General features: G+C 45.4%; 1 protein-coding gene across 1 annotated transcript in view; it reads right to left on the reverse strand.

The window, feature by feature from the left end:
• Nucleotides 1-14,533, reverse strand: part of ITPR2 (inositol 1,4,5-trisphosphate receptor, type 2) — a 326,434-nt gene that overhangs the window by 235,781 nt on the left and 76,120 nt on the right. The window contains exon 10 of the mRNA XM_015429433.1: nucleotides 7,293-7,304. Coding sequence (XP_015284919.1) covers nucleotides 7,293-7,304 — 12 coding nt within the window. The remainder of the gene's footprint in view (nucleotides 1-7,292; nucleotides 7,305-14,533) is intronic.

A 14,533-nucleotide genomic window follows, 5' to 3' on the forward strand; every position in this document is an offset into this window, starting at 1 on the left:
TTCTGGGAGGGAAACACAGAGAAGCAAATAAATATGTCAGAATTAGAGACTGGTGTATCCTTTTTAATTGTGAAGTGCTAAGAGTAATTAACTGGACCTTGTTGTTACACTCCATTTGTCTCCTTTCAAGCATGGAGGTAACTAACAGTATCCATTTCTTTGAGGTGGGGCAATTGGTTGTACAGTTGTTATGTATCATCTGTAACCAGACAAGTGAAATGTATTTCAATCTACGATTCTAAATGACAAACATTCTAATATTCATTGCATTACATTACAATCACTATTCCAATCTACTCTTCCAAATAAGAAATACATTAAAATAAAGAGGGTGTATAACCCTTCTTGGTGAGAATACAGATGTAAGGACTAGGGATGTACCAAAAAAAAGCCAGTATTTTTCTATTTCGGGTAAATCAGACCAGAAAAATATTGGTAAATGCCGAATTTCCCCAGTCCAATACTGGTAAAGTATTCAGATTGGGGAAATATTCGGTATTGCCGAAAATATTCAGGTCTGATAGACCCCACCAGAGGGAAAGGAGGAATGTTAAAATGCCTTCTTTCCCTCTGGTAGCCCCTGCAGATTTCCTTGCCAATTTCACTCCCCACCATTCAGATGTTAGTGAAATTGACAAGGGACATGCCTCCTTCCATCCCTGAGCCTCTCAGCAGCTGGAGAAACTCAAAGAGGGGAGGGAAAGTCAGAGGAGACATGTTTAAATACCTTTCTTTCCCTCCCCAATCTTGGGGAGAGAAAGAAAGGCATTTAAACATGCCCCCCCTTTCCCTCCCCTTCCTGAGTTTCTCCACAGCAGCTGAGAGGCTCAGGGAGGGAAGGATGCGTGTTTCCATGCATCCGCAGCAGGCTGGCTGGGGAAGCAAAGGGCAGGCATGGAAACATGCCTGGGTTCCCTGCCTGCTCTTCTCCAGGTGCCAAGATCAGGGAGGGAAAGAAAGACATTTAAACTCAACACCTGACTGGCGGGTCAAGGCTATTAGACTTAACTGATTCCTTGTATTCGGTATAGCAGAATGAACTCCCAAAAAACCAGATAATCTTTTTTTGGGGGGGGTTCAGCTATACTGGTAGCCAAATACAGATCTCCCCCCCAGCCTCCCCCCAAAGAAGCACTGTCTGGTGGTATTTCTTCAGATGGTTCTTGAGTCTAGTAGTCGAGAACTGAGCCAGGTCTCTCCCTTGTCTGATCCGGGCTCTACACAACTATTACTGTATAAAACTGGGGGTCCTCCATGTGCTGGAAATGCTTCCAGACTATGGAGATGTAGGGCAGCTACACTGACTAGCCGCTGCAGGAACCCCTTGAGCCACCTCCTGTGAGGAACTCGGGACAGACACACTGTGTCTAGAGGGAACAGAAAGAGATGCCCAAGGCAGAAGGGGTTGAGATGGTACCACCTTGGGCAGCACCTCCATCTCTTCCTTTTGTGCCATCTCTGGCCTCCACTCCTGTCTCTCCTCAGAAGGCCTGCTGGACTCTGGAGGAACCAGAGAAGGGGCACCCAGTCTATCTTCTAGCTTCTCCAGCAGCCTCTGCATCCTGGAGCTGGAACACTCTCACCCCCCAAACTCTCCACAAAAGACAGCTCAGGCTGCTCCTCCCCCTGCTGCTGGGTCTCAACAACAGCTGGAGAGCAGCCGGAGCAGCAGACCCCTGCCCAGTGCCAACACCTGCAGCTGTGCTTCAGCAGCTGCCTCAATGAAGAGAGCCTTCTGGGGCCTCTTCATTGCACCATCCCAGCCAGAGCTCAGGGTGGTGGAAGGCAGCTGTGGAGCAGGCCTCTGCACAGATGGTGGGAGAGCCACAGCCCTCCCCTTCCCCTCCACCCTTCTAGTGTTCTCCTTTGCCTTTCTCCCAGGGTCCCACTGCATCAGGCCCATAGCCAGGAATTTTAAGTAGGGGGGCATTTACATTTCTTAGGGGGCACTGACTAATTGAATTAAAGGAACACCGAGCTCCTTCCACGCACCTGCCACCACTTGGGGGCCCTGGGCTGAATGGGAAGGTGTGGGGCCTTGCCAGTAAGTCAGGGGGCCTAGCCCCAAGATGCCCCACTGTAGCTATGGGCCTGCACTCCATTCCCTTCCTGTCACTCTTCTTTCGCCAGGCCAATCTCCATCTAACTACTTGAGGGAAGTCGGGTACCAAACTACCTGCACTACAACCAAACAGACTCTGAAAACTTTTAATCACCAAAAAACTGTTCTTATTCTGTAAAAATGCACCTTACTTTATTTCAATGGGCTTTTTTTTTTTTTGCTTTGGGGTTTTTTTTAGAGAACTAGTGACTTTCTGTTCTAAAACCTAAAGTTTAATTGAAACTATCGTTGAGTTGTAATTTCGAAGCCCACCACTTGCCCCCTGGATCCGTGCCTGTCTTGGCTGGTCAAGGCCTGCATAGATGGTGTCCGGGCCCCTCTGGGAGAGATCATCAACTTATCCCTGTCTTCAGGGATATTCCCAGTGGGACTGAAGGAGGCTGTGGTGCGTCCACTCTTGAAAAAGCTATCATTGTACCCTATGGTCCTTGCCAACCACTGTTTGGTTTCAAATCCTCCATTTCTGGGCAAGGTGGTTGAGAGAGCAGTGGCTGAGCAGCTCCAAGCTTTCTTGGATGAGGTCTCCATCCTGGATCCATTCCAGTCCAGTTTCCACCCTGGCCATGGGCTGGGTTGCCATCAGTATGCCAATTACACCCAGCTTTACCTGTTGATGGACAGCTGGACAGACTTCGCCCCAGATATTTTGAACAGGGAATTAGGGCTGTGGCTGGATGGTTACAGCAGAGCCGCCTGAGATAAAATCCAACAAAGATGGTGATCCTGTACCTAAGTCCGGCTTCTGACACATGGTAGGGCATTGTTGACCCCATCACCATGGGTGAGGAAAGTTGGGGTGATCCTGAATGACACAGTTCCAATGGAGGCCCATGTCACCGTCATTGCCAGGTTAGACTTTTATCACCCTCGGCTGGTCAAGCAACTGGATCCCTATCTCACCTCCTGGGACTTAGCTACTGTAATCCATGCAATGGTCACTTCCAGGCTAGATTACTGTAACTCACTCTATGTGGAGCTGCCCTTGAACCTGATGTGGAAGCTACAGCTACTACAGAATGCAGCAGTGCACTTGCTGAAAGTGACGTCTGTGCGGGTACACATTTAGCTAGTGCTGCGCCAACTGCACTGGCTGACAATTGAGTACCGGATCCAGTTCAAGGTTATGGTATTGATCTTCAAAGCCTTATGTGGCCTGGGAGCAGCATACCAATTTTACATCTCTGGGAAATTTTACATCTCTGGGAACAAACCCAAGAAAAAGATCCCACAGTGGGGAAACCAACCTCTCTGTCTGGACATTACATGTGGTAGAGGCACCAGGTAAAATGTGCCCAAGGACTATTCAAATGGTGTCTCCCCCCCACTACTACTCTCATAGCAGGCCCTGGGGTAATGCCATCCATTTCTCCAATTGGTAATCCTAATGGGAAGAGGGTGATGGTCATGGATACACAGTATGAACCCATTTGGTGGTGGTAGGGATTCAACCTATCACCTTCTCTGTACTTTTGTTTAAAAGGCCAAGGCTATAAGCAAGATGTCATTTGGGCCAAGAACAGCAGCCTACCTGTGGTAAAGTGATATTCTAAAGGCTGACAACATTTATTCCAGCATAAGCTTTCAGGAGACAGAGCTCAATTCATCAGACTCATATATAGTGGAAAATCTTTTTAGATATTTTTCTATCTAATATCACAAGGCAAGGGAGTGCAATGCTCATTCAGACAAAGCTGTCTTATACTGAATTAGACCATGGGTCCATCAAGGTCAGTATTTTCTACTCTGACTGGCAGCAGCTATCCAGAGTCTCAGATGGAAGTATTCCACAACACCTACTGACTGGTCCTTTTAACTGGAGATACTGGGGCTTGAACTTGGGGCCTCCTGCATGCAAAGCAGAGGCTCTTTCACTGAGTTATGGTGTCATGGGTCGGGCAGAGCTCAGCGAGAGCGAGGACTTCTCAGGAGAAGATGAGCCCCGTGTAGCCAGCTCTGAGTCAGCAGAAGCTGACAAGCAGGAAGGTGAGCTGCAGGCTTATTAGGATTCACAGCCAACAGCTGGTGAAGAACCACAGCCTTGATTCAACAGGTGAAACTCAGTTAATTGTTTCCAGTCCTCCAGTATACATCCTTAGAGCCCTGCAGATGGAGCAGACAAACAGAACTACAGGAGAGATGACAAAGTGCATGCCTCCTGGCCCAATGCCAGCTGCTTGAGTAGTTGCAGGATTACTCCCGAGCAGCTAGCTGCAAGCATGACCCTTAAGTATATAGCTATAAAAACCAGCCGTGACAAAGTTAAAAGCTTTTTGGGGGGGGGGGGCCCGAAGGGGATTTTTTAATTGCATTTTTATAAAGACTACAAACTACAACAGAAATAGGGAAGGGGACTACATTAAGGGATAAAGAAAAGATACCCACTACTATCTAAAAGCCCAAGAGAGGAGATCATCTAGTTCGCTTGGCACACGTTATCTCTCAATCACGCTAATCCCATTATGAACTGATTCAACTGTATTATCTTTTTCATATCTTAACTATCACTGTTAACCCAAAAGACCCCTAAGCATCTAGTATCAAAGAAAAAAAACGTTTTTTCAAGGCACAATTCGGAGTCCTTCAGCCTTCATTTCCCCTTGCCCAGTCTCTTCCGCAGTTTATAAGGACTTTTAGGGGCGGCTGCCCCTTTCTCTGATAGAGAGTCCTCTCCAGAAGCCCCCGAGTCCAACTCGCCTCTGGACTTACTGTCCATCCCTTCTTTTTCTTCCTCCTCTGGCTCTCCCATCTGGACTCTCAAAAATTTCTATGCTTTCTGAACAGAGTCAATCTTTTCCTTTTTATCCTTGATTTTGAAGATCACGCCTTCTGGTGTTAGCCATCTGTATTCAATTGCATTTGTCTGGAGAAAAAGAATTAAATCTTTGTATTTCTTTCTCCTTTGTCATATTTCAAATGGAATGTCTTTTAGGATTCTGATAGCATTATCTCCAACTTTCAAAGGAGCTCCAGATGCCACTTTCAAGATTGCATCCCTCACACATCTCTTCGAGAATCTTATCACTATTTCCCCAGGCAGATTGTTTTTCTTTATATATCCTGAATATGACCTATAGGCCACATCCATATCGCTCAGCAAAGATTCTGCCTTCATCTCTGTCATTGGGGCCAATAATTCACTCATCTTCTCCTTCAGATTCTCTCCTTTAGTCTCTGGAAGGCCCTGAAAGCGAAGAATCAAATTAGCTTTTTCCATTTGTAGTTGTAACAGCTGATCTTCCGTGCAGATTTGCTTCTTTTCCAGCTTTTGTACTTTCTTCTTATTTTATTTATTTATTATCAAATTTATACCCCACCCTCCCCACAAGCGGGCTCAGGGCGGCTTCCATAAAAGCATAAATACATTAAAATTACACAATATTTAACCATACAATAAAAACATTATTATTATTATTTGTGCAGTGGCGTCCACTTCTTTCACCTTCTCAGCTGTTTGAGTCATCATTTTAAGTGTCTCACTCAACTGATTTTGCTGGGTGGTGATACATTGATTCATTGTTGACAACTGCTGCTTGAGATTATTCATCTGGTCCAGCAGAGGGCGCATGGATTCCACCAATGTCTTTGCCAGCTCACTGGTTGCTTCCGGTCTTGGACTCTCAGTCCCTTTCACTTTTAAAGGTTTCTCTTTCTCCGTCTTCTTCCCCGCCATCTTTGTGGATTGCTTACTTTAACCGATATTTTAAAAGTCTCTGAATATGTGCTTGTACGCTCGAACTCACCTTGGTAAGTCTTTCTTAACAGTTTTATTCACTTTTTCTTCCGCTCCCCCCTCCAATTTGCTTTTAAGTACATGCGTTCGGGAGGTATCCCTCCCCCGCTCACCTCACTTTCTGTTCCGTGGGGGGTTTGGGGAGCTTTCTTTTCCTTTTATTTAAACACTTAGATTGAACTCACGTTCATAGTTGGTCCTCAGACCTCATTTAAACTCTGTTTCTTTCGCTCAACCTCCTGCGCTTGCCCCAGTCAGCGTTGCTTGGTTCCATTTGGTCTCATAGCACAAAGAACCTTCAGGACGAAGAGGCGCCTCAATTCCCCGGCATTATGCCGGCGAAGAGGCAACCCCTCAAGAGTCCCATGGCCAGAGCCCCTTCAGCCGGGTCTCTGGGGGGGTGACGATCCTGCGCACCCCCTCCTTCAGTCAAAGCGCAGCTTCACCCCCGGGAGGTCCGGGAGGTGCAACTGCTCAGCGCACCGCCATAGACCGGAAACAAGTTAAAAGCTTTCATCTTGCTCCTGAACCTGCTTGTGAGTAACTCTTGGTTTCTTAGACCTTGCTGTATGGACTGACTCTCAGAGTAGATGGCTGACTCTGTGCTTAACCTTAGACTGGACCTTGACTAATCTTCTTGCATTGGTGCTCTTGTCTTACTTGCTGTGTTCTGACAATGTGGCCTATACTGTTCCTGACCCAGCTCATGACATACGGGCCCTCCCTTTACGTTTATCTTCTAGTCATCAGATCATGATATGGGAGAGGGCCCTCTGGGTGGTGGCTCCAAAGGTCTAGAGAAATACATTTTTTCTAAGTTGTCTTTTTGTACAAAGTAAACATGAGGATTGTTTTTATTGTTTTACTGTTGGGTTGCAGTTGATTGCCCATTTTATTTGTAAGTTGCTCTCAGTGACTTCTGTCATGAATAGCTGTCAACATATTTTAAAACAAATAAAAGGCTAATGACAAACTCCTAGCTCTTCAACATAAAAATAATTTCTTAGATTGTTCCATGTGTTTCTAGAGCCTAGCTGCCTCCCTATCTCTAAACTATTCCATATTATATTTAAAGAAGAAGTACTTACCACAACCTTTTCGCCATTCTTGCCCTCTGGATAGTGTGGATTTAACTGCAAAAGGAAAGCACTTAATTAAAATTTATAGTACAACTCTTTTTCTTTTAAAGCTGAGTTCAGACTGAAGAGTGTCCAAATGGCTATGCTTAATATTCCACACACACCCAATGACTTCTGAGTGCCCCCCCCCAATAACCCTCACAGCCCACAAGAAGCGGCTCCTGAGGGTTGGGAGATTTTTGAGTAACACTAGATGTGTTTTAAGAGTTTCTCTCTACTACTGTCTTACACATATGCCTTTGGATTTTGACACAGTCAATTTTAAAAGGGGTTTAGACAGATTTATGGAGGATAGGTCTACCATAGCTACTAGCTATGATGACTAAAGGGAGTTTCCACATTCAGAGGCAGCAAACCTCTGATACACCAGGGGCAGGAGGTAACACCAGGGGAAGGTCTCAATCTCTATGACTTGTTGTTGGTCCTCCAGGGCAACGGATTGGTCATTGTGTGAGACAGGATGCTGAATTAGATGTACGACTGATCTGATCCAGCAAGGCTCTTATTATGTTTCTCGATAGTAATTTGCACCAGAACTACATAGAACAAGGATTTGTTGTACTATTCAGTTCATGTGAGCAACACAGTGCGTTAGATGATAGCTCACTCATCAGAGCCACTCAAGCATCGCCCCCAAGTGAGATTATCAACTGAGGAAAAGAAAGAACAAAGCTAAATAAAGGCTGAAGGACTGTGAATTGTGCCTTAAAACATTTACTTTAATGTTGCCCTTAGAATTTTCTTAAAATAAATGATGGACTAAAAGCTAAATATGTTAGCATAAATGACCATGTTCAATGTAATCTAAGCATGTTAAGAATAACACTTACACAAGCTAATGTAGGATCTCCTATACTTGGGGGTTTTAGTTAGTAGTGGTTTTCTTTTCTGTATCTTTAGTTGTAGTTGTTTCCCCCTCCCATTTTTTCTTTGTAGTTTGTAGTCTTTAGAAAATGCAAGAAAAAAATCCCCTTCGGGTTTTTTGTTTTTTTTTTAAAAAGAACCATTCAAACATCATTTTTGGAGCCCGGTACCACCCAACCGCACATATATACCTAGACTGCATCCCATCAATCATGCACAAAGCTACCTCTCAACTACATCCAATTTAAATGCACAATGACTAGAGTTGCCAACTTACAGGTGTTGACTGATTACAATTGGTCTCCAAATGACAGAGATCAGTTCCCCTGGAGAAAGTGACTGCTTTGGAAGGTGGACTCTATGGCATTATACCCCATTGAAGTCCCTCCCAAAACCATGACCCTCTCAAGCTCCACCCTGAAAATCCCCAGGTATTCCCCATCTTGGAGCTGGCAATCATAACAAGGACAAATTCTGTGTTTGCCTACATGCTTAATGCCCTGCCTAAGAGGGATTGATAGAATAATAAGCATGGTTACTTTTTATGCCAGATACTGAAAGTGTCTCTTTTTGTGGTTTCATCTCATCTCTCTCATTGAGTTCTAAAACACTGCAGTGTAGCCATCCCTTCCATCATCTATAAAAATGGAACCAGGACTACACCTCTGGCAAAGGGTGTCAGAAGGGAAGAGCAATGTTTCTACCTCTGAGACACTTTTTTAAAGTAATCCAGGAGAAATTCATTGAGTTAGCTTCCCCCTGCTATCTGAAGTGCTACAATCCAGGCATGGTTTGACTCCCTCCTTTGCTTTCTGCAAGAACAAGGCCTCAGAGCTTCCAAGCCAACATCTGCTTAAGTTTCCAAGGGGAAGAGTCTCTGGGCTGATAGGAGAAATGTTGGCTTAACCGTGATTCTGACACTGGGAGTTATCTGCAGGAAGCCGGTTGTGTTCTTACATATATCGCGGTCAGATCCTCTCACAGCCATGCAAACGGCTTAAGCTTCGCTCTCTTAGACAATAGCCAGCACGGATCCTAGAACGCACCCAATCGGGCGGTTAGGATCCTAGAGTGACCTATGGAATGCAAGTGCACTGTAAATTTTCCTGTCACGGGTGTGTGTGTGTGTGTTTGGGTGTGGTTCACAATGGGAATATAAGCAGGCCTCTGGTCCTGCTTCCCTTGTCTTGTTTTCCCGAGCTGAAATAAACTATGAGCTGTTTCACTTACCAACACATCTAGACCCAGTACTTTTCAAAGCCTATCCAAAGAAAATTTCCTGCCTCCCTATTTTACCAAAGTTAAAGGTACTATAAATTTAATTGGGGTACAACTATTGTGACTGGTTGACTCGTCTTGCATAATTCTGGGTTAATGCATAAACTATACCTCTTGCCTTCCATAGAATTCATTACTTGTATCTTATGACATGGGCTCTAGCTCACAAATGTTTGGGCTTCAATAAACCTGCAAGCCCAACAAGCCACAAGGCTCTCTTTGCATTATCTCAGATCACTGACTTCCATGTTGTGACAAATGAAACCCTTCCCAAATTATGCTGCTGTTATCAGGCAAATACAGCATGACAGGATATTTTCGAAAAGGTGGCAAGTTCTTCTTGAAAAATCACAATGGAGTCTTACTTAAGTTTTGCCTGTAAGGACAGACAAGCTTCAACTGTCTGTCTCAGGAAAGCACGTTACATTGCCCAGTTTTTACTTTGTGAATATTTTACTTGCTGGCTTAGTAACAAGGGTCAATGTGGAAGCACTTTTGGGACAGAAAAAATCCCATTGAAATGTTTTTTCAGTGTTTGGTGCTCAGCCACAAAGAGACAGAACTCAATCAAAAAGGCCAAAGCACGACAGGGGAAAAAAACACTTCCAAGGCTTTCACCTTCATTACACTGGCTTTATTTGCTGCTAATAGCACACTGATTAGCTTTCAATATTCTCAAAGGACTTTAACTCACATTCAAATATGCCAGAGTTATTTACAGGCCTACTGCTACCATGGTAACTCACTGAGCACTTGTTCATGGCATCTATCTTCTGATTTAGTCTATCCAAAATTCTGAAAACAGACGTTCTAACAATAAAATGTTTCCCAGGAAAAGACAGTTGCTTACCTGTAACTGGTGACCTTCGAGTGGTCATCTGTGTATTCACTTCTATGGGATACAGTGCACCTGCACTGACCCCGATTGGTAAACTTGAAAGCTAAAGGGATTTTCACATCCACTCCCTGGGTCATACACAGGGGGCTTCACTGTGCATGACCACAAGGAGGGGCACAACAATACCACCAGTTCCTTCTGACCAACAGCATAGGACGAATAGTGTGAATGCACAGATGACCGCTCGAAGATCATCAGTTACAGGTAAGCAACCTGTCTATCTTCTTTGTGGTCTCTGTGCATCACACCTCTGGGAGAGTAACAAGCCTAGGTCTACCTGGAGGAGGGTGCTGGAAGGGCCTCAAACACAAGTCAACTGCAACACAGGACACCCCACCAAAGTCCGTTGATGGAGACACACATCCAGGGCACAGTACTTCATGAAGGTGTGAGGAGTAGCCCATGTCACTGCATTGCAGATGTCACTGAGGGGCATAACTCTGAGGAAGGCAGCTGAAGTGGCTAGTGCTCAGATGGAGGGAGCACATAGAGGTCCAGGGAGTGGCTTCTCAGCCAACAGATAATAGAGTTTACTAGTCTCCACAATCCATTTGGACAGCCTCTGAGAGGGCAATTTATGATCAAAGAGTGGGTGCGGCATAGGATATAAAGAGGGCCGGAGTCTTATGAAAGTCAAGAGGCCTATTTAAATAGAAAAGCAAAGCCTTTTGCATATCCAGAGTATAGAAACAATGCTCTGTGTCATCTTTCGGAGTGGGGAAGAACACAGGGAGAACAACGTCTGCTTGAAGATGAAACTCTGTGATCATCTTAGGAAGAAAGGTGATGTCAGGAGCAATGTTCCCTCTAAGCTGCGGAATCTTGTGAGCAAAAATTCTACTCTGTGAGCTACTTGGCATGAAATTTGTGAGCGAGCGATTTGGCTACTGCATAAATTAGTTGGCTCTAGAGTCATCCTTCATGAGCGAAGACAAAAATCTGTGAGCTGGAGGCTGAAAAACTGTGAGCTAGCTCACACTAACTCAGCTTAGAGGGAACACTGGTCAGAAGCCAAGGAGACATCATCTCGATGAAATGTCAAATATGGAGGGACACAACATAGGACTAGCAACTTGCTCACTCGCCTGGTGGAAGTGATAGCAACCAGAAAGGCTGTTTACCAGGAAAGGAGTTGTAGGCTGCAGGTGGCCATAAGTTAAAATGGTCACCCTGAAAGTTCTGCCAGGACCAGGGGGAGATCTCAGGCCAGTGTGGGACAATGATCAGAGGAAAAAGACAGATGAGCCTGTTAAGAAATTTCTTGGTAAGAGAGTGAGCAAACACCAAATATCCATCAACAGAGGCATGATGGGAGGAGGTGGCAGCCAAATAGACATGAAGGCACAACCGATTTAGGTCTAGAGCCATTTGGGACAACAAAAAGCCAAAGCTAGCAGAGACGTCTGAGGGGGGTGAAGGTAGCCCTGTGGAGTCAAGGTAATTTAGGAATTTCTTCCATTTGCAGTCATAGCACTTGCGAGTGGAGGGTTTCCAACAGTTCAGCAAGACATGATCTACGCTTTGCTATAAAATTGTCATGGGATTCTCCACACTGTGAATTTCAGGTGTCGGATGTTGTGGTAGAGCACCAGGCCTTCCTGAAAGAGTAGAAGATCTGACACTACCAGAAGTGATGGAAGGAACCCTTGGAAAGGTGCAGAAGCATGGAGAACCAATGCTGGTGAGGCCACCGTGGTGTCACTAGGATGCACCTTGGGGATTCCCACGGGATCTTGTTTATCTCTCGGGCAATCCCTCCTTACCTGATAATTGAAGGAACACCAAGACCAGGGTTTGTTCAAAGATCTGCTGGAAGAGGATACCCCGAGACTGCGAGAGGTCTTGATGCTTTTGTCTAGCTCTTGGAGGACAGTATCTGTAGTGGAACTAAATAGGCCCTCCCTTTAAAGGGAAGGTCTTCCACATAAGATTTGGTACCCTGCTGGGGGGTAGTGGACCCCAGTCATGTGTGACATCTAAGAGCGATGGCTGAAGTAGGCATCTTGGCTGACACATGTAGTCTGTGCTTGGCTTAGTTGAGCTGATGTTTTGCTAATAGCATGCCCTCCTTTTGAACATGTATGGCTTGATGGTTTAAGTCCTCAGGCGGGGTTGCAATAAACTCAGAAAGTTGCTCCCAAAGAGCATATTGGTACCTGCTCATGCGGGCTGCATAATTTGAGGTCCTGATGCCCAGGGCGCCCGCAGAGTAGAATTTGCACCCAAAGGAATCTAGTTTCTTCCCTTCCTTTTCAGGAGGTGTGGAATGTGTACGTCTACCCTTGGAAGAGGAGGTGACCACCACTGAATTTGGCTTGAGGTGTGTGATTAAGAATTCAGCCCCTATTTCCTGGACTTTGTACATATGGGCAATTCTGCGGCTTGAGATGGGAGTCAAGGCTGGATGAGACCAAGGAGCTTTCACAGCCTGGAGTAGAACTGAAGCCATCAGTAAAGTGACAGCTGTTGAAGTATCCATCTGTGCGATGTCAAAAACTGTATCAGTGACTGTAGGTGGGGGTTGTACTGTGGACAGGGTCAAGGTAGTAGCCATGTATTTGATGAAGTCTCCCTGTATGATTTCAGGTCTTCTGGAGGTGACATGGGGAGATCTTCTGAGACCTTTTGTGGATGAGAGGGGTTTGTGGGTTGCTCTGAGCCTTCATCCCCTGAGTCTTGGGCGGAAGTGCCAGAAGAGTCAGCTGGCCCAGATAGCTCTGAGTAGCGCATCGGGACCTTTGGTATCGGTATCAATGGAGTAGACTTGTCCTTGGGTTTTCTATATTGCTTGTCCGTCGGTGTCGACGGTTTCGATAGTGGTGTCTCCAGTGTCGGGAGAAGGCCTCGGTACCAAGACAGGTGAGAAGATGTAAACTGTTTATCCCAGTCCATCGGTGGACAGAGCCAGAAACCAGGGCATACTGGTGGAAAGTGGGTAGGTTCCATATAGGTAAAGCCACTGACACTGGTCCCATCGGACTGGAGGTGGTGGAGGAGGATGAAGCCCTGGGGATCGATCCCGATCGTCAAAGGGCTGGTGATGTGGAGAGGGAGGATGGAAAGATATTCTGATCCCTGTGCTTGGTATGGAAGCTCTTGGCATTGGAAGATCGGGATCGTTGTGTCAGGTTCATTTCATGCTCAGAGTCCATGAGCTGAATGGGCTGTATCAGGAGCAACATCAATCTGCCAAGCGATTACTTACAGACGGGGGAGTCAAGCAGTTTGAATGGGGGGTACAGAGGAGGGCTCTGGCATGCGATGAGGCGTTGAGGCAGCCTTAACCAAAGAACGCTTAGGTTTTTCCGTATCGCTCTTCTGCTTCTTTTGCTTGTCTGGTTTGTGATCCTTACCCTCTCTGCATTTTTTGGCAGGAGTGAGGGTGTCAGATTCCAGTGCTGGGACCAGGCTTTTCAGTACTGGTCAGTCAGCGTCGATGGAAGCCAGTATTAGGGACAAAACTACTCTCGAAGCCAAAGTGGGAGTTGACATCGATGTGTGACCAGAGGTTTCTTGCGATGACGCCATCGACTTGGATCATCACGTATCGCTTAATGCTTTATCAAAAGCAAATCTAGAACAGAAGTCTCTTAATTTTCTGTAGAATAATAAAAGTCTAACGGGGAACTGCATCTCCCATTTCAACTGTTCAGAAAGCAAAGCTGAACACCAGGAAGATGAATGAAAAAGTCTGGTCCATTAATATATTCCCCAATACATTTCCCTCACTATATTTCTTCTACAGGATGGTAAGATTATACTAGCCTGCTTGGGAATCAGGCATAGTGCCGATATAACACTTCCCAACTTTGTAGCCATGGCTAAAATGTATTTATTTATTTTTTATTTATACCCTGCCCTCCTCGCCAGGGCAGGCTCAGGGTGGCTTACATACATGCAAAAGCTAAAAGCAGCAATATAATAAAAGCATTAAATCTTAAAACAACAACATAAGGTGCTAATACCAATTTAAGTAACAATGGGGAAGGCAGAGTTGCATCAACACATTAGTAAATGCAGACAGTATTAGATTTTAGTGTTTGCAGAACTAGGGCTGTCAGTGATGGTATTGGGCCCAGGTCCTTGATGTATTGGGTGTGGCTCCTTAATTAAAGGCCTGGTGGAAGAGTTCCATCTTGCAGGCCCTGCAGAACTGTAAAAGACAAGGAGTGCCCCATAAGTCACAGGTTCCTTCTCTTCTACACAATTTCCGTCCCTCCACTTTCTGCTCTGACACAAATATTAATCAGGGTTCAAACCAGAGTCTAAAACCATGATGGTTTTAAAAGCCTGATTAGAAGGTAACTGTAGAGACCAGTGTGGTATAGTGGTTACAGTATCAGACTAAGATCTGAGAGACCCATGCTCAAATCACCACTTTGCCATGGAAGTTTGCTGGGTGATCTTGGGCCAGTCACTCAGCCTAACCTACCATACAGAGTTGTTGTTCTTATGATAAAATGCAAGAAGGGAGAACCACAGGGCTATTTTTGGGCAGGAAT

This window comes from Gekko japonicus, unplaced genomic scaffold (assembly GCF_001447785.1).
Source record: "Gekko japonicus isolate JY-2015 unplaced genomic scaffold, Gekko_japonicus_V1.1 scaffold169, whole genome shotgun sequence".
Taxonomy (NCBI): domain Eukaryota; kingdom Metazoa; phylum Chordata; class Lepidosauria; order Squamata; family Gekkonidae; genus Gekko; species Gekko japonicus.